The 20,930-nt window shown below is 44.9% G+C and overlaps 1 protein-coding gene across 1 annotated transcript in view; it reads left to right on the top strand.

The window, feature by feature from the left end:
- Positions 1 to 15,366, top strand: part of LOC311231720 (SH3 and PX domain-containing protein 2A-like) — a gene marked incomplete at its 5' end in the record, with an annotated part of 240,220 nt that extends 224,854 nt beyond the window's left edge. Inside the window, 5 exon segments of the mRNA XM_084318345.1 lie at positions 1,882 to 2,297; positions 3,292 to 3,306; positions 3,573 to 3,622; positions 7,778 to 7,897; positions 8,301 to 15,366. Coding sequence (XP_084174471.1) covers positions 1,882 to 2,297; positions 3,292 to 3,306; positions 3,573 to 3,622; positions 7,778 to 7,897; positions 8,301 to 10,544 — 2,845 coding nt within the window. The 3' untranslated portion in view covers positions 10,545 to 15,366.
- Between the last annotated feature and the right edge of the window lie 5,564 nt (positions 15,367 to 20,930).

The raw sequence follows: 20,930 nt of genomic DNA, 5'->3' as shown, positions 1-20,930 counted from the left end.
TCAGACACACTTAGTGGTCAGACATTGCTAGTAGTTCTCGTGTTCTGCAGCTGCCAGTTCTCCGGCTGCTGGCAGCAGTCCATGCCCACGGTTGTTGGTGCCTGATGGCCACTGGCACGGAGGCCTGGCCGAGGTGGCCACTAATTATGGTTATGATTCACAACTCTCATATAGATCCTTTTTACTGTTGGTAAACAATGATGACAAAGTCTCCAGGCATGATGCCGCTGTGATGATCTACCCATATAACTCTGTATGATAGCATGTATAACCGTATATATACATGTATATATTATATTTTACAGCATATATATTATATATCCATATCTGAATATACCTGCATATAATTCTTCTACAGTATATACCTACTTATACACATGCACATAACTCATGTACATGATAGCATGTACAATAATGCTGTATATACGTATATACAGTATATATTTATTCTTACCGTATATATATATCTATCCACATCTGTCTTTATACCTGTATCACTGTACGTATTAAACCTACAGCTCTGTACATACATCTGATTAGCACTATACTCAGTAGTACACATTTACATATTTTATACCCAGTTTAATCACCTGTACATTGTATATTACTATTGCACTTTACTGTTTGCACTCTGGTTGGATGCCAAACATATTTTCATTGTACTGTATTTGTGCTGTATAATAACAATAACTTTCAATCTAATCTTATCTAATCTAAGCCCAATCCATACTACCGTCCTGTACGTACGTTCAGTTACCTTCGCCTGGTCAAATGCGTTCATCCAGAATGCCCCTAAGGTGTTTCCTGCCCAAATACAGTATAGTGCAATAATAACCAGGTGTGCAGCTCTGATGCTCACTGCAGCCGAGAACGAGAGCCATGGAGACAACACTAAATTACTATTTCACATTCTGAGAGCTAATTTAAATCAATAATGATTTCAAACGGATAAGCTGTGTGCGCATTTTGGATGTGGAAGCAGAGTTTTGCCAACAAGATGACACTGATGAAAAAAGGGTCTATGTGCTTACTCTCTGAGGTCAGAGCTCCCGTGCACGGGAGAACAAAAGGCTCAAAAAGGTGTGAAAACGTCCTCATCTAGGCGGAGAGGATTTTTCATAAATGCCGAAAATGTTGCACGATTCAGAATTAGGTAAAGAAAATTGATATTCACAATTTCTAGTGTTTTGAAATGTTCTCCATCTGTTTGCTAAATGTAATACCACTTGTAAATGGGTTAATTATTGTTAACTTGTCCGGCTGTATAATTTCCCTTGCTGTCCAAAGAACTACACTTGAGTTGTAGGGGAGGGGCTGAGTACTTTCACTCTCGGGTGTCGGGAACAGACGTGCTACAGCTACCAAATCCATTTAGAGACAAAATGGATCCAGTAGGCTTTCTTTGTTGGTCTGCGTCGGAAGCTCTGATCGACTAGGGCTTGGTTTTAAATAGTTCGGGAGACTCATGTGCACAAACGCCTCATTATAAATTACGCAAATTCCCCCTTTGTGTGTGTGTGTGTGTGTGTGTGTGTGTGTGTGTGTGTGTGTGTGTGTGTGTGTGTGTGCGTGCGTAACTCCGGGAATCCGCGGATGGTCACGGAAAAGTGCATATACCACCGCGTCGGAAGCTCTGATCGACTCATGCTTGGTTTTAAATTGTTCAGGAGACTCATTATGACAAATATTACCAGACCCGATCGTAATCTGTGGATTTCTTTCCTCATTTTCTGCAGAATTCTGTTAGTTTTACTAGGTTATTTGAAGTTTTAGAATCCTACGTGAATCTCCGGCTGCGGATTCTGCATGGGCCTAATGATAATAAAGTGGGGATGAGCAGAGACTCATCCATGCCTTCGTTAACGTGTGCTGTGCCTGCAGGTACCTGGGGAAGGAGGGCTGGGCCCCGGCGTCCTACCTGAAGAAGGTGAAGGAGGACTTCTCCCCCCGCAAGAAGACCCTGACGGGCCCCGTGGAGATCATCGGCAACATCATGGAGATCAGCAACCTGCTGCAGAAGAAGTCGGTCAGCGAGAAGGACATCCAGACGGACGGCGAGGGCAGCACCACGCCCGAGCGCCACATCTCCAAGAGCGAGATCAGCCTGCCCATGCCCTGCAGCGCCGACCTGAGCGCCGAGACGGGCCGGAGGCTGAGCAACGGCACCGGTTACGGGTCCAACAGTCCGTGTCTAGGACTCATAGGGGCCAGCGCCGCCCATCAGGAGAGTAAAGGGAGAGCAGCAGAGCCGGGGTCCCCCGCTGTGGCTCGAGTGGCACCGCATAGAGTGGAAATCGGTGAGTGATCGGTGTCGGTAGAAAGTTCAACCAAAATCAAAGCAGGACCATTTTACGGCTATCGTTACTTTTGCTGGTTCCCGGCTGTATTATGTATCGCTACACTTTGTTTGCTTCATATCACAGCTGGGGAAATGAGCATAGACTGGAGTAATTTTTTTTATTTATTTTTTTATCCACTTTTTCTCCCCATTTTTCTATTTTTCTCCCATCCCAATTTCATGTATCCAATTCTTCCCTCCCCTGTCTTGAACGTTGCTAGACTATGCCTCCCACAGGTCGGTTGTAGTGAGGACAGAAGCCTTGCATCACGTGTCCCCTCCGGTACACGAGGAAGCAGCCTGTCGCATCTTTTCACCGCAGCATCTCGAACTCTCAGTGGCTCACACTGCCCCCGTCACTTCCTGCTTCCGTCGCACCGGCGTCACCAAACCGACCTGTAGGAGTCGCTGTCCACAACGTCAAATCCCCACCCACCGGCTTTCCCACCCTCTAACACTTGCCAATTGTGTTAGTATGAACGACCGGCCAGCCGGTAGCAACGCCAAGAGCTGGGCTCGAACCCAGCGTCTCCTGCGTTAGAGGCGAGCGCCTTGCCCACTGCGCCAATCAGCCGCCCGGAGTCATTTTATTTTACTTAAAGAAACAACTCCCGTCTCAAGACAAATACTTAAAAGGAAAAATGGACCTAAACATAAAATCCAGCCACTTATTTGCCAAACGCTTACCCCGAAGTTGTTGAAATGGTCTAATTTCTCAACATTTCGGAATTTAGAAAGTTTTGGAATTCTATAGTAAATTTTACTCAAACTGAGTCCATTTGAGCCCAAGTGCGTACAATTTTACTCAGTTTGAGTAAAATGTACTCAGTTTGAGTACAATTTACTCAGCTAAATGTACTGTACAATAGATCTGTAGTGTACAATTAGCACACAAACAACCAATGCATTTTGCGTATAAGAAATTAAAGGATTGTCATTTTTCTTCCGTATAGGCTTTGATGCCATAGGTAAGCTACCAGGGTGGAGGTATATTCTGTGTGTGGGATGATTGAGCTTGTCTTACTAATTTGGGTGGTGATTTAAATGGTTTCTTGAAATAATGCATACTAACTCTGGGAATGTGAAATGTTTTGGTGTGCGGATTTTGGATTTTACTCACCTACTAAGCTCAAATATACTGTTGTCTTTCAAACATAATTTTTTCAGACATTCAGACAAAGGATAAGTTAATCGGACATACAGGATGTTAATAACATGTTATATCTTTCATTAGGATCTCCAAACCTGAGACAAAAGCCTCCTCCAAGAAGAGAAACTAACTTGGTAAGACACCTATTAGTCGGATTACTTCATACTAAGCTCAAGTTGATTATACTGTATACAAATGCTTCTTACATGGTGACCGACAACATTTCCAACATAGGGACGCTAGCTGGGGGTGGGAGCTCGGTCTGTTCTGTCTCCACAATATTATAGTGTGTCTCCTCCTACAGACATGACAGTGAGACATGACAGTGTCTAACACATCATATCATAAAATCGTCTAATCATAAAATACATAGATATTTAAATATGTATTATATATGATATAAAATTTGCTACAATGAGCTCATAGATCAGCTCAAATGAAAATACTAGTCGACCTGGTTTACTCTGTTAGACAACATCCCTTTACCTTCAGCTTGAAAGACATCAGACTGTTTTTCATTTGCAATTCCAACTTGTTCCATTCCCAGGCGCCCTGATGTGCAAATGTACATTTCCCTGCGTTTGTGTTAGAGGTCTACAGGCGTTTAAATCTGTAGACCTCTACATTAGCTACTGTTAGGTGTTTAAATTTGTAGACCTATCAATCAATCAATCAAACCTCTACATTAGCTACTGTTCGGTTTTTTAATCTATAGACCTCTACATTAGCTACTGTTAGGTTTTTACTTCTGTAGACCTCTACATTAGCTACTGTTAGGTTTTTACATCTGTAGACCTCTACATTAGCTACTGTTAGGTGTTTACATCTGTAGACCTCTACATTAGCTACTGTTAGGTCTTTAAATCTGTAGACCTCTACATTAGCTACCGTTAGGTTTTTAAATATGTAGACCCTACATTAGCTACTGTTAGGTATTTACATATGTAGACCTCTACATTAGCTACCATTAGGTTTTTACATCTGTAGACCCTACATTAGCTACTGTTAGGTGTTTAAATCTGTAGACCTCTACATTAGCTACTGTTAGGTTTTTAAATCTGTAGACCTCTACATTAGCTACTGTTAGGTTTTTAAATATGTAGACTTCTACACCCCTCTGGTGTTGTGGTTGTGACCATCTCTTACATACAGTGTGTAAAGTAATTCCTCAGGTAGATTGGAACATTGTTATGAATGATTGTGCACCATGCATCATTTGATTTGTGTGACCCTTGCTTCAACAGGGAGTTAAGTTGTTGAAAATGGCTCCTGCCCACATGTGCACGGGGGCTCAACCTCAAAACATCCCTGATTAATGTATTGTGGATCTTTGTAATTCGTTTTTCAGTAGTTTAGGTAATGCACTATACCACGATGAACTGGCATAGTTAAAGTGGCACTGTGTGCAAGTGAGGAATATCTGCATCTATTAAATTTACCTTCCTGGCTAAGAATTTGGTGCAAGCATTAACCTTGCCCAAGACTTTAAATCAAATCAAATCAAATAAAATGTATTTGTAAGGCCCGACAACACACGTTAATGTTCCCATGGGCCGGACACGTCTTCTTTAAACAAGTCAAGAAGAAACATCACAATAAGTCAAGAACAAAACAAGAACACCATAAGGTCCAAATTTTTTAAAATAAATGCAACACTCCCAGACACCCCACGCAAAGGTAAGGAAAAACTCACAAAAACCTAGCAATAGAAAAAAATGCACCACAGGCAATGTGGAGGAGAGAAACCTTAGAAGGGCCATTCATGGGGGGATCTCCCTTCTTAGATGTCGGTGATAGTAGTGTTGCAGTAAAAACAGGCGAACAGTTGGTAAGCATGCACTCATGTGTGTAGTGAAACACAGATAAGTGCATGCGATAGCAACTGAACATTTTGAAAAATTTAAGATAGAGCTGATAGCGATAGCAACTGAACATTTTGAAAGATTAAAGATAGAGCTGATAGCGGATCTATTTGAGGCACAGGGGCGCAAAGAGGGTTGCGTCATTTAAGCACCATTATCTCTACACTTAAGTGGCCTTCAAACGAACAGCCTAAATAATGCAGGTTGATACAATGTCCTGTCCTCATCATTCATATATAATAATATAATATATAATATTCACCAGAGGGATGAGTTAGAATCTAAATATTCATCACTTGGCTTATACACCGTATCCTGGACTTGTACCAGTGATGAGCAGCTTTTTATTGTCCCACTATTGCTAATAACCTGGGCCACAACCGCTAGACTATATGAAACAAAGTGAAATCTGCAGCCCGTACCCACACAGAATACACTGTGGCATAGGCCTACCTTTTTGTCTTTGTGGGATGACATCATCAGTGTCTACATCTTCATGAGGTGAGTCGCTGCACCGTGGAAGTGAAGCCCTTTCTCCCCCAAATTATTTCAAAGTGGTCACAAGTTCATGCAACAAAAATCCACACAATCGCCTACAAACGTCTCGTTTGACTGTGAGGGCTTAATCCTGTTTCCATGTCCCGGGTATGACAATCAATCACACAATATAGACCACCGCAACACTTCCGGTATTCTGAAATCATGAGAGAGAGAGTGGGGGGAGAACATTTATGAATGTGGATGAGAGCCTTGACATTAAGTGGTTGTAGGCTGTGGGGGTGCTGGAGACATGATCCAATAGACTTTTATACGCCTGAGTCTCCTGAACACGGAGAGACCAGTCCCAAGTCACCTACTCTCGAGCTCCGCATGCGCAGATGATAAACCTAGATCTCTGGACAATCCAGAGAGACACCGTGGGCAATCTGCTCTCCGTGTTCAGGAGACTCAGGCGTATAAAAGTCTATTGGATCATGTCTCCAGCACCCCCACAGCCGTAGGTACAACCACTAAATGTCAAGGCTCTCATCCACATTCATTCATTTTCTCCCCCCGCTCTCTCCTCCATGAGCTCAATGTAACGCGTAAGTGCAGTGGTCTATAGCACTGGTGCAACAACAAGTCTTCCCCATATATAATCTTATCGCCCTCGTTTCTACCTTTCAACTCTTCACTTCACAGCTCAACACGTTTGCCTCTGTAGATCTAACACATTTGTATTCAGCATTCTAAATATTTTTAATGTGTATATTCAGCATTCTAAATATTCAATCTGTAACTATTCAGTCTTATCTGACTACAACATGAAATGCTTCCTGCTGTACCACCATGCCAACCACCAGAGTTGGCCAAAATGGATGATTTATTGATGTGTTTTTTCTGCATTCAGCCTTCTGACCGCCGGCCACCGACCTTCATCCACACCGTTTTTCATTAACCACACAGTATTTCACCGCCCGTGGCTGCGATCGAATGCATTGCAGTTTTTGAGTTATCCAGAATATCACTAACTTGGACGGTTGTTCACATCTGGACTACAGACTGGACTAACGTATCATTCACTTAAGCTTGTTCTCTTCTCTCGTATTATTTTCACAGTGATCGTAATCGAAAACAAAAAATCCTCTCACCTTAAACACTCACTCACACTAAAAACACTCACCTTAACACTCACGTTAGACACTTTAAACACTACACCGATATTTGATCTATTTATACCAGCATTTTTGTACCTCATTGTCAGCATTTTTGTACTTCATTGTCTGCATTTTTCTACCTTGTTGCCTGCATTTTTACTTCATTGTACTTAGTTGTATATTGTATTTTGTAAATTTGTATAGTGTTGGGACTTTATGCCTCTTTTACTTACTTTTTATTTTACTGTATGAAGCACATTCTCAGGGGCTCATACAGAACCAAGCATTTCACTGTAAAGTACATTTCAGATTCAGAGTTTTATTTTCCACATAGAAGCAATACAATCATACAGTTTTCATACAAAATCATAAATACAGTTCTACCATGGGCAAAAGGAGCAGGAAGAAGAATAAATCTTATAGTTACCTGCCCCTTATTCCTAAACTAAACAAGTATTACTTGATGGTCGGCATACAACCTAATTTACACAAAATAATCATTCATACCATATACAAAGAAACAAACAATCCGCAGATTAAACAAGAAAAAACAAAAAAATTATAATAATAAAGAAGAAAAGAAAATATCTCACTATTCATTCACATTTGAATTTCATACTGACTAAATATATATTTTTATAATTATTTTTGAATTGACAAACACTATTACATCTCTTAAGCTCGCTATGGAGAGAATTCCACAACTTTACACCAACATGTACTTTATACATGACAAATAGAAGCAAACTTGAACATCTCCTCTTTCCCCCTTTTGTTTCGGTGCTCGCAGGGCTTCCAGTTACCCAAGCCACCGGAGCCCCCTGCTGTGGAAGCAGAGTACTACACCATAGCAGAGTTCCAGTCCTCCATCTCTGACGGCATCAGTTTCCGTGGAGGACAAAAGGCTGATGTAAGAGGACTAGGCCTACATCTGTTCCCATTGACATGAGTCACTCGGGTCTCATTGAATATGCATGTCAACCGAGCGATCCCCAGATAGACCGGAAAGCCAACGCCATACAGATATGACCTTGGGAGGGATGTGTGCTGGTGCTGGGGTGTGATGATGCGGGCGCAATTCTCTCTCTACGCTTAGTCGGGGTGATGAAGATAAGAGAGACCTTTCAAGTCTTCTCCACACGCTAAACTGATAATGTTAGACAATGTGGCCATTTGTGTCTCTTGTGCCTGTGCGATAAGGCAGCAATAGCTGATGTAACACACAGCTTTAGTCATTCATCTTAGTGTCACCTGGTGTTTTCGGTTGTTACATCAATGAATATGAAATGAAGATGCCTTTTTCTGTCATCTAGGTGATAGAGAAGAACTCGGGCGGGTGGTGGTACGTGCAGATCGGAGAGATGGAGGGCTGGGCCCCCTGCTCCTACATTGACAAACGCAAGAAGCCAAACCTTTGCCGACGAACCAGCACACTCAGCCGGCCCAAAGTCCCGCCCCCGGCGCCGCCAGTCAAGAAGCAGGATTCCGTGGAGGCTTTGTCTCCCGGTAACTCTGCCTCCAAAGCCTCAGAGTCCCTCAGCAGGCCTGTGTACGAGGAACCAGAATACGATGTTCCTGCTATCGGTTGCGAAGGCGAATCAGACACGGATTCTCTAAAAGATGAGCGCCACCTGGATGTTAAGATCAGCAGTGTGGTCGGTGATAAGTACCGCAGTTCCCCCCCTGCCTGCAAAGTCCCCCCTCCTGTTTGCAAAGCTTCCCCTCCTGCCTGCAAGGCCTCCCTTCCTGCCTGCAAGGCATCGCCTCCTGTCTCCAAGGCCTCGCCTCCTGTCTCCAAGGCCTCCCCACCTCTCAGCAAGGCCTCCCCACCTCTCAGCAAGGCCTCCCCACCTCTCAGCAAGGCCTCCCCACCTCTCAGCAAGGCCTCCCCACCTCTCAGCAAAGCCTCCCCACCTCTCAGCAAAGCCTCCCCACCTGTCTGCAAGGCCTCTCCTGTTTTCTGCCATAGAAGAACCTCCTTCAGGTCTGTGGAGGAGATGGCTAAGGAGGAGTGTATCTATGAAAACGATGGCTTCAGGCTAAGCAGTGGGGATGAAGGGACCAAAAGCTCCAGTGGACCCAACTCTCCAAGGAGCTACCATTCCTCCACAGTCCCACGCAAACCCTCTGGCTCCTCACCCTTAGCCGGGAGACCCGTGAAGACCATGACCCCAGAGCTGAATCGAAGGAGCCAGACACTGGGCAGACACATGGACAGCAGCCCCAGGTTGCAGGATAAGAGTCCCAGGTCCTCGTCAGATGAGTCGGCCAGAGGCCTCAGGAAAGGCCCAGGCTTCAGCCAAGACGTGGAGCAGAGGATAGGCCAGAGCCCCTCCACCAAGCCTAAGCCCTCGGTAAGACCCAAACCTCTGCTGACCAAATCGGAGCCCCAGAGTCCAGAGCGTATGGACATTAGCTCCCTGAGACGCCAGCTGAGGCCTACCGGTCAGCTTCGACACAGTCTGAAACCTTCCCGCGGAGAAGACTCTGAAACGGCTTCAGTCATCTCCTCCGAGGACTCCCTCTGTTCCCGAAGCACCTCAGATCTCTCTTCCATCTACTCCAAGGGCAGCCGAGGAGACTCCGACCTGGAGGGTCCCAGTCTTTACCGCACCACAGACTCCTACAAGAAGGTCCAGGACTCTGAGCTGAGCTTTCCTGCTGGAGTGGAGGTGGAGGTTCTGGAGAAGCAGGAGAGCGGCTGGTGGTTCATCCGCTGGGGTACCGAGGAGGGCTGGGCCCCCACCTTCTACTTGGAGCCTATCCGACAAGGGGTGGACACAGGCGTGTCGGATGGACATGGGACTAGTGGGAGTAAATCAAACAGCCTGGAGAAGAACGAGCAGCGTGTTCTGGCCCTCAACAACATCAACCTACAGGGCCAGAACCAGCAACCGCAGGGCCTCAGCAGGAGCAGTCCCCCGATTCCCTCCAAGCCTCCCGGGGGCTTCTCCAAGCCGTCTGCGATGGTCAACGGAGGCGTGAGGATGAGGAACGGGGTGCGCCATGTGGCGGTGAGACCTCAGTCCGTGTTCGTGACCAACACCCAACCTGCGAAGGACACCCACTACATGACGGGGTCTCTGAGGCGATATGAATCGATGAGCAGCAGCGACCACTACCGCTCGGGTTCGGCGACTCTCGGGGTCCGTCGGAACGCCTCCTTCAGCACCGTGCGGCCACACGTGGTCGTGGAGAGCCGGACGAGGCCCGCCGAGCGCTCCAGCCTGGGGTCCTCCTCGGGCACCGTCTTCAGCGCAGGAACCAACACGGACTCCCTCGGCAGAGGAGCCGGCCAACGCAATGGGATCCCCGTGTCCGCGGTTCATCCCAAGCCCATAGAGAAGAACCAGCTGATCCACAACAACCTGGGCAGGGACGTGTACGTGTCCATTGCGGACTACCGCGGGGACGACGAGACCATGGGGTTCCCCGAGGGCACCTGCCTGGAGGTCCTGGAGAGGAACCCCAACGGGTGGTGGTACTGCCAGGTGCAGGACGGCCTGCTCCCACGCAAGGGCTGGGTCCCGTCCAACTATCTAGAGAGAAAGAAATAACACCAACCCCTTTCCTCCCCCACAGCGATACCATGAGAACATGGCGTCAGTACTAAAAGAATGTTACCCCAAGAGCTCCCATTAAGCAATACGCTCCAAATATGTAAATTTCTGGAAAAAAGAAAAAGAAAAAGAAAGAAAGTTGTTCTTTTAATCTTATAATGAGAGACACTTTTAGTGCTGGTTTACTAAAATGTACACATGGACGACTGTAAAGATTTATACGTGTATCGGATGGGAATGAGAGACTGAGACGGGGATTGGCCACCCCCTATAGAAAGACAATTTGATAAGGACCATGTCCCTTGAGACGTGGAATGGTATGAATGAGAAAGATCCCCTCTGAGACAGGGGACTGCAGTACATGAGATAGAGAGGTTAGGCGGGGTAATGGGTTAGCCTTATACCTGCCCGTCACTGACTATGGTGCCAATTAAGTGCCTTTTGTATGTGATCACCTCAATGAAGGTCCTAAGTGGACGAGAGATCAGTGAATCAACCAAATCTAGAGTGCCATAGGTCTATGAGCGCATGAATACCACCAAAACTATTTTTATAACCGGGAGAACTGCTCTTAGTCTAGAGCAAAAAGTTCTGATCTGGAGTGTGCCGTAGACTGAATCAAACACAGAGTAGAGAGAGAAAAAGGAGAAAAAAAAGAAAAGCGAGCGATATAAGCGACTAGAAGTCACATGATACAGTACATCACCCATTGCTAAGCCATGGTCATCGAGCGACATGAAACAAGTAATGATTCTCTTTTTTTTTTTTTTGGCGTTTTCCGTTTTTGTTTTTACGTCTTTAATGTTGTTGTGTTCTTGTCTTCCTTAGAGAAGTATTTCTGCTTTCTTGAGACATCCGCTTTCCACCGACAGCCTAGAAGTAGAATGGGCGGGGGCCTCCTGGCTCACATCTCCCGCCCTCTATCGTGTCACCGGGAGGATATCTGTGCTCAGGTTGCAGTTAATTGGCACAGCTTGTATTGGTTTATCTCATTTCCAGAGTCCCACAGAAGAAGAATAAAATTAATTCTTTAACCTAGAAACGGATATTATCTCGGCTAAAAAGATAGAATGAAACAAACCTGTGAAGCTTGAAACAACCCATTCAGAAAAGCAGAGGACAAAGGTCTTATCTTGGGTGCTGTTAGAAACGGCCACCTCACGTATGGGTAGTTGGTAGTTGTTTTGTTTAGTTTTTTCTGTTCCAGAAACAATTGACTTTGTATATATTGCTGCTTTGTATACGTATAATAAAACCGCTGCCGCGGTCGTGTAGATTAGAAAATAAGTACTGGAAACACGGTGAAATAATTACCATTAAATCCCAGGGATACTTGCATAGCCTTGAGCCCAAAATGTGATCAAAACCAAAGAGGAATATCATTTCATTGGCTACTTTTGTTGTTGTTTACTATTTATTTATGGGTAGAAGTGATACAGTGTACTCTAGAAGAGACCTAAAACCAGGTTTCAGGACAGAAAAGAAAATAAATATTAAATTTTTTATATTGATATCAGGAAGCACTTGATACTTCTTACCCAAATGATAATGCAATGGAACAATTGACACGTTTTAAAATTGGATATTGCTGTGCAGTATTGATTTAGATATTGAATAGTAGCCAGGCAATAGGATTTATGTTTACTTTCTGGTTTCAAATGTCTTCTGGTAGGGTTTTCACATCTTCAAAGATGTACTCGCCTTCCAACAAGTGTTTTAACGAGTCAATGAGGAGTTTTAGATGAATGTGTCTTACTGTAACCAGTCATCTCAATGATATAAAATACGTTTTCATTCATTCTCCCCGAAAAACACAACAAAGGTCAACATTGGAAATGTTACCAAATTCCAAAAATCCAAAAGTCCAAAGTAAAAGATTTGCTTAAAAACGGCTGATGTTCAAGACTGCTGAAATATATTTTCTAACGAACAGTGTGAGCTCTCAATATGGGGTTAAACACTAACTTTTCATTTATTGTTTGTTTTCTGCTGGACAGTATTATATTATTCAACAAAGTGCAGTACCTGCTAGATCGCAGTTATCTATTTAGCCAAACCATTGTTGTTGTTTTTGTTTGTTATTATGTGATCACACGCGAACAATAATGGGGAACGAAGTGGTTCTGTTTTGTGAATTAGTGCACTTTAAAAAAGAAATAATAATAATGTTTTTATTGTGCATTAATGTGAAGATGCAGTTGAAATACTCAGCATATTATTTATTGAATGGATTTCTTTTTTATAACTATTTAAAAACTAAATAGTTTTTTATTACCTCAACTGAGGCTATTTTTAGCACAAGAGTTCTCTCAGTCACAGCAAACATGCAAAAGTCTCTTTCAACAGAATAATTTGAATTAGTGAAAAATAGCGCTCTCCAGTGGAATATGAGAGTTACTGCAACCTTTTCTTTTCGTGTTGCTCATCCCATTGTCATCAGCCACCCTACCTCAGTGCAATAGCAAATGCACTGCTGCTCAGCGAGTTTGCCCACAACCTGTACATAAATTGAATGTTTTCTCTAATCAATGCAGCTAAAAGAAAATAATATTATTGACATATTTTTGTCCTACATTTTTGTATTTGGCAATAACTTATTTTGAAACTTCTAAAATAACATTTTTAATTTTTTACTCCAATGCTGTGTGCTGCAACTTTAGCAAATCGTGGACACTTCCTTCATCTTTATTGGACTTTACATAATGCCTGATTTTAAGTATATTTATTTGTATGTATTTACACCCTATTATTGTTTGACAATCAAATAATTTACCCTTCCACATACTGTACGAGTCATCCTATTGAACATTCAACCATGTTCTTGTATAGTTTGTAAAGTATCAGCTCAGAAACTAAACAAAACATCCATAATTTGAAGTGCATTTGGGTTTCCGTCGTTGGACAAAAATATTAAGTAATTATCACAGGGTGCCCACCCATCCACATGATACTGTTATGATAATGCATTCAACACTCTATGATAATGCATAATAATAGTTAATTTGTCACACATTTTACCGTTTCAATTTACTTCCCATCTCGACGAAGGCATTATGTAAATGTGTCAAATCACTCCTAACATTTCGCTACAGCACATTATTATTGCATATTGCTTTGTTTAATTGAGTACAATTTACATGGGTTATTGACGCCTGAAATTACGAGGGAATTGTAACGTGTCAAGCTTCTTCATTCTATTTAGTCATCTGTCTTTATTAGTATTTTAATTATTTTACAATTTTTTTTTATTTTCTTCTTTTCAACCCCTGTTGTGTTTTGTCAATTAAAAGATGTATCCCTGAGGAAATGTGCAATAGGAAGTAGGCGTCATGCCACAACACGAGGAAAAAACAATCTCTTCCCATTCAAACTGCCAATTTTCAGCTTTCCCCCTGATTTTGGGAAATAAATGTATTTTGTTATCTCCCTCAGAGTCAGATGAGACAATTGATATCAGTTTCATCTGTGTGTGTCTCCAGTATCCCCAGAGAGTGGTCCAGGTGCATGCTGGCCTAGCTTAGCACAAGGACTGGAAATGGCTAGCCTAGCTCCGTACGCACAGAGATGAAATCAATCTTCTCTTCGTACTCACGGGAAGATGGCAAATAAGTGTATTTCCCAAATTGTTGGAGTGTTCCTTGAAGTGTCTCGTATTCATTCGATAAATGCCCACACTGCTTGGCTAAATGTGTGTGCCAACGGTGTCAGAAAAATAACCGAATTATGAGCAGTCCCATTGGGTCAGAATAACTGTACGGGCTATCACCACATTACCCTCCGACATCGGTGGTCACACTAATTAACACAAGAGTCTCCTCTCCTCCCGCCCCCTGGTCAACATGGCTGGCCAATGAATATTGTGAATGACATGATCGAGAGCCAATGAGCTGTTCTGTATCGACATTGCATACCTCTGGGCCTGCTTCACAGATGATGTAGTCACATGACATGGAGTCACATGATCAGAGGCTTCAGACGTCTTCATCCCCAGCGTCGTCCTCCTCACACTGCTGTCACATTTGTGCCTGATTTTAAAAATGTTGAGTGTTGTCCTCAGAAGCCTCTCTCGACATTTTCACCACATGTCGCAGAGCCACGTCGTCTGCCATGCCCCACCGCCGTGGCCGACATGACATTTGCGTCCGTCACACGCCGATGTCAGGGAGGGGACGTCAACGGGAGAGTGGTTGCTGGTGAACGAAAGAGCAGGGACGTGTGAGTACCTCTTCAGGCCGCTGTAGTTCAATCCATCAGCTTCCGACAAGTAGACCCACCGACCCAACGCTAAAAATAGAAAAACCTTTACTCGCTTCTCCGCCAACACCCGCGGGGGGGGGCTGTCTTCCCCCTGAACCAACCGTTGACTACATGGCATGCACAACGTGAAGGATTTCCTGAGGGTGAAAGTACAAAAATACAACTTGTGTGGTTTGGGGTCTTTGTCTGGAAAACAATTTGCTTTTCTTCCCCCCCTGGTGATGAGGTACAGTAGGCTACAGGTTCCTTTCAATCATATTATTTAACTTCACCGTCGAGGGGCTTACGGAGCCCTGCTGTTGTCCCATTTCCCAACCCAACTCAGAGGTGGAATAAAGTCCTGCCAATCAAACTCACGTAGCAGAGTTTGACATTGGTAGAGGGCATTTAAGGACCCCCCCCCCCCCCCACACACACACTAACATGGCAGAAAGTGGCGAGGTGAAGCCATTCATGTCAGAGGAAACCGATTAGCTTCCTACCATATTCCAGGGACTGACCAAGTGAAACGGCGCTGATGCTACGCCTGGTGCCCTCCTGCCCCGTGCTCCTCCTGACCCCCTCCCCCTCCCCGCTTCTCCTGCCCCTCCCCCTCCGTGCTCCTCCTGACCCTCCCCCTCCCTGCTCCTCCTGACCCCCTCCATGCTCCTCCTGACCCCCTCCGTGCTCCTCCTGCCCCCCTCCCCTCCGTGCTCCTCCTGACCCCCTCCCCCTCCGTGCTCCTCCTGACCCCCTCCCCCTCCCTGCTCCTCCTGACCCCCTCCCCCTCCATGCTCCTCCTGACCCCCTCCCCCTCCGTGCTCCTCCTGACCCCCTCCCCCTCCATGCTCCTCCTGACCCCTCCCCCTCCATGCTCCTCCTGACCCCTCCCCCTCCATGCTCCTCCTGACCCCCTCCCCCTCCATGCTCCTCCTGACCCCTCCCCCTCCATGCTCCTCCTGACCCCTCCCCCTCCATGCTCCTCCTGACCCCCTCCCCCTCCATGCTCCTCCTGACCCCCTCCGTGCTCCTCCTGCCCCCCCCCTCCGTGCTCCTCCTGCCCCCTCCGTGCTCCTCCTGCCCCCTTCCCCTTTTAATTTTAACAAATTGACGGCAGCTCTCAGGCGTGACATGCTTTAAGCCTCGTAATCCCAGACAGTAGCTTGTCTTGTTTTTTTCTCACTCCCGGTCAGTTGTCTCATCAGTCCGTAATCCCTTCCTCCTCTCCCCTCCTCCCCTCCCGTACTTTCTCCCCCATCTCCTCCTCCTCCCCACCTTTCTGTCACACTCCTTCCTCAGTGCAGCCGGAGAGTCCGCTCCAGGGGGAGTAGTAGTAGCAGCATGAAGAAGTAGGCTATAGGGGAGGGGAGATGGGTGGAGGTCTAGGAGGTTGTGTGTGTGTGTGTGTGTGCGCGCGTGTGTGTGTGTGTCTACGTGTGGTGTGTGTGGGGAATGTGTTTTGAGAGAAAGAGTCTTTTTGCTGTGATTTAGATGGATTGTGAGTAGGTGAGCTTTAGGGGAAGAGGATGTCAAGTAGGAGGTTTTCTATAGGAGGGAAGCGCAGGAAGACGTCAAGTAGGAGGTTTTCTATAGGAGGGAAGCGCAGGAAGACGTCAAGTAGGAGGTTTGCTATAGGAGGGAAGCGCAGGAAGACGTCAAGTAGGAGGTTTGCTATAGGAGGGAAGCGCAGGAAGACGTCAAGTAGCAGGTTTGCTATAGGAGGGAAGCGCAGGAAGACGTCAAGTAGGAGGTTTGCTATAGGAGGGAAGCGCAGGAAGACGTCAAGTAGGAGGTTTGCTATAGGAGGGAAGCGCAGGAAGACGTCAAGTAGGAGGTTTGCTATAGGAGGGAAGCGCAGGAAGACGTGAGACGGACCAGAAAGTGGATTCCGTGTGACAGGTGGCGAGTGTGTCTGTGAGAGAGAGGGGGGGGGTAAAGTTTTGAGATGAACCGGTAGTTGGCACTCTTATATTCACTAGTGCAGTCAGTGCACTAGTGAGCACAAACGGTCCGATTGCTGCTTGCAGCGTTTCTCGAGAAAACAAATCAACTTAAATTCCGACACCGCACTTAACTCGGTTTCTCAAGTGTGAAGTCATTCGGATGAACGGTTCTCCAGATAATGCGAAGGACAGACGGGAACATTATGGCTATTTCAACCTATGATGCTGCAACAGCGTCACCTATTGGCCAGAAATGGCACCAAATGTGTCCTGGTCACTCAGACATCATTATCTACACAGTGTCCACCAAATGTGTGGTTGTAATAGCACAATTAGGAGATATGAAATGTTTTGTAATAATATTAATATTATAAGCCCTGTCCTTTGAGCAATGTTTGAGGGCCAGCTATAGCAAAAACTGTATGGAATATCAAACATCCGAAGAAGTAACTTTTTTAAGCTCCAGAGATGCTCTGTACCAGATTTGGTTTGATTTGTTAAAGAAAACTGATTTGAACAAAATTCTAAATGGCAGAACATCTATTTAGACGCGAATGGGTGTGAAATACAGACACGCATGCAGAGATTCCCTCCTTTATAGACGCTGTAGCTACAAGTCTTTTCCTCCCCGACTGGGGACCATTGCTGTGCATCATACAGTATTTCTCTCTCCGTCTCTCACACCCTGAGCCTAATAAAGACTCATCCAAATTGGATTATAGTATTTCAAGTTGGAAGACGATGAACTCTCTGTGCGCCGATAGCAAAACTCCAGCTCTGTGAAGAGCCGATTCATACCAATCAGTTTGTATTTGCAAAAGTAGATAGTTCCTCTCTCTCTCTCTCTTGTCCTCTCTGCCTAGCTTAGCTTGGTTTAGAAAGAGCCGGGTTAAGCCTGTGTCCAGATCGTAGGTCCTTTTTGGCCGTCTTTGTTGTCTTAACATTTTATGATGGGTGTGAAGGGAGCCAGACTCGTTGGTATAGGGGCTCAGGACGAATGGGAACATTGGATAAGAAAGTGGTAGTAAGTGTGTGAGCAGGTGTGAGGTTATTTAGTTTGAGGATGATTTTGTAGGTTTTGCATTAAATTAAAGGTGGTAAGTGGTATTATGTTTGTTAAAATAATAGCTCTATATTCTGACAATCGTCACTGATATAGTGTTTGTAACGTGGGTCTCCCAGTCCCTCCGCTCTGCAGTAAACAGAAAATAAATGTTCTGGTATCCCGTTCTCACTTTAGGAGAGAGAGAGAACTCTACACTGAAAAAATGGTCTGACAAAAATAAGAACTAAAATTTCGTTTTGGGCAGAATCATGTGCTTGAAATGATCTGCCGGTGCAGTAAGCAAATATGGCTTGGCAAGATTTCTTGAAATAAGTAAAAAATAAAATATATATATAGGGTTCTCTCACCTGATTGGATAAAGTGGAAGCAAGATACCAGAACATTTATTTTCTGTATACTGCAGAGTGGAGGGACTGAGAGACCCATAAATTATAACACTATCAGTGATGGCTGTTGGAATGTAGAGCTATTTAACACTTGAACAAGATAAATACCACTTATATCTGTTTTTTGTGTGTGTGAAAGGAGAGGAGAAACAAGGGAGAAAGGAGAAACGTGAGAAGCACACGACGCAGGGCTTTTATACTCAATGAACTAATGCTGGGGGCAAAACGAGAGCCAGGAGGTGTTATGGTGATGATGATGACTGTGTCGGGCTAACAGGTTGCTTAACGCGCCAGGCAGCAGGCCTTGCAGCGCTGACAGGGGGTGGGGGGCTGGGTCGAGGAAGGAGGACACGCTGCGTCTTTGTGTCTGTTTCCTTGTCGTACTACTGACGCTTTCTCTCACGTCTCAGGTTGACTCCCTGTTTCTAATTACCACCGCGCTGCATGATCATTAGGGGGCTTTCACACTAGCCATTCGGGGTCGAATCAGAGTGCGATCGCACCAAAAAAGGGTGTGATCGTCCCTGATGAGAACGCGTCCCCGGGGACGCTGATTCGCTCCAAACCTGGACCGCTGGAATAGGTGGTCTCGGGTGCGACGTGGTGTACACGCTTGTACCAAAACACGGAAGAGGCTAGCTGTATCAACTTGCTGACACACACAACATCATTACTGTAATGCTTTCATGCTTGCTTGAATTTTGGGCAGATAAAAACATACAGCAACAACTGGACAATACCCACAAAAACGATATTTATGGGCAATTTGGCGAGTCGAGTCACACCGAGTCCCCGACGCCCCCAACCCCTTAATCCGAATTGCAGCCCCCGTCTCTGTGTGGGACTCTTTACCGTTTCGGAGCGCGGTTTTGTGGATGAAACGAGCCGTCGTCTTGACTCGTCAATAATCCCACGGTGGCATCGCGTGTTGACATTTAGGGGTATCTGCTTTTAGCGCCGAAGACGACATTCGAAAGCTTTGCATCTGTAGAGTATCTTTTTATATCACAACAGAGCTGGGCAGACGGTAGTGTGCCAACACCCTGATGTCATCGAAGCCTGGTACAGTTGATTGACAAGGTCTCAAACCAACCAAACCCCTGATAGCCCAAACTGCTACCAGCATGACAACTCCATGATAACAACAACTACCATGCCTTGAGTTGGACCAAAGGAGGTGCTATTTAGTTTTTCTCATGTGTTTTTTTATTTTATTCTATTTGTTATGATCATTGTCTTTTAATTCTTGGAAAGCCCTTGCTTTCAAATCAAATGCCAAGAGGAGACGGAAGATAACTGGGGTTTCCTCTGATTTCCATTGAGAATGTCACTGATGAGTCATCCATGTTATTATTGTGAGAAGGATTCACATGTAGATCTCAAGAGAGTATTAAAACAGAAATAAAACGATAAAATCCAACTAAATAGTATCCATTAAGACCTGTCAGTTGAAATCGTGTGTGTATACTGTGCATTCCTTTTGAAAACAGTGCATTTTCCTTTTTACCATTTCATTTTGAAAAAAATATTTTTTTTCTTTTTTGTATCTTGTACATGTTTACATTGTATCTTGCATTGCCCTAAAGAGAAACACTATTAAATGTATTATCTTTGTTGTTTTTGCCGGCTCCTATCCATTTGTTACATACGTGCATATGTCACAAAAAACAACAACACATGGAGATATTTCCCACACAGTGAATGTGACAGTAAATTGTACAGATTGAGGCATTTGTCTTCATTCGCCGTATTGTCCGGCGGAGCAGATGAAGTGAGTATAGATTTGAAGCAGTGCGGAAGAAAGCGGCCCGTATCTGTGCATGAGTTATGAGAGAGAAGTCTGAGGAAGAGGCCGAGAGAATGAGGATGAACGAGCCGTCTGGTTCCCCGCCGGACCCCCGCTCCAGATCTGGAGGACGGCATTCTGCCATCCCAACGCGCGGCGAAGGATTTATCACCGCCGTCCAAAATGAGCGTGAGATATACATCCGCGCACGATCCGATATAGCGTCGTACTATGCACAATCCAATACACCCGTTCAAACTGAATAAATGTGTGACTTCAGACCTCGGAAAGGTCAGACAGACCATTGTTCATGTAAACCATAAACAATGCGAGAAGAATATCCTAAAGTCGTTGTTCTGCAGCAACTGCGATGGAAGAAAATAACATCGACACACAATATAAAGTGTATTCCCGGGTAAGGAGAGTGACATTACTGGCAGGTAGTCACTGTTGCATGCTTTGGATATGCTAAGCATAAGCAGGCTATGACAAACATGAATTTGAATACACACAGGGTTATGGCTTCACAATACAATACCACTAGATGGCAGTCTTCAGCTAGTCTATGTTCAAGCCTTCCCAACGAAGGCACCGACGGCATAACGGCAGACTATCGGTGACTTTCAGAAGGATTTTATATAATGGAGAGAAAAAAACCCAACATAAATATCACAATGGCATCCACACACTCCTCACACGGTGTCACGGATCATCAACCATGACATCTCATCTTCAGCAGCATAAATAATAATGGACTTCAACACTGAAGCGTGATGATCTCCATAACGGGGTTATGGATACTTAAATGAACAATGACAGGTATTACATATAGTTAGATATAGCCAGCATTATCAACAAAGTTGCCCTCGCTGTCTCTTTAGATGAGGCTATGGTGAATCGGTCTACTTCCCGGATTTTCCCAAGGGGATCAGTAAAGGAATATCACACCTTATCTTATTTTACAGA

Source organism: Notolepis coatsorum (genome assembly GCF_963971535.1).
Source record: "Notolepis coatsorum genome assembly, chromosome: 7".
Taxonomy (NCBI): domain Eukaryota; kingdom Metazoa; phylum Chordata; class Actinopteri; order Aulopiformes; family Paralepididae; genus Notolepis; species Notolepis coatsorum.
Note: the sequence above shows the minus strand (reverse complement) of the source record. Positions and strands in the feature narration are given on the sequence as shown.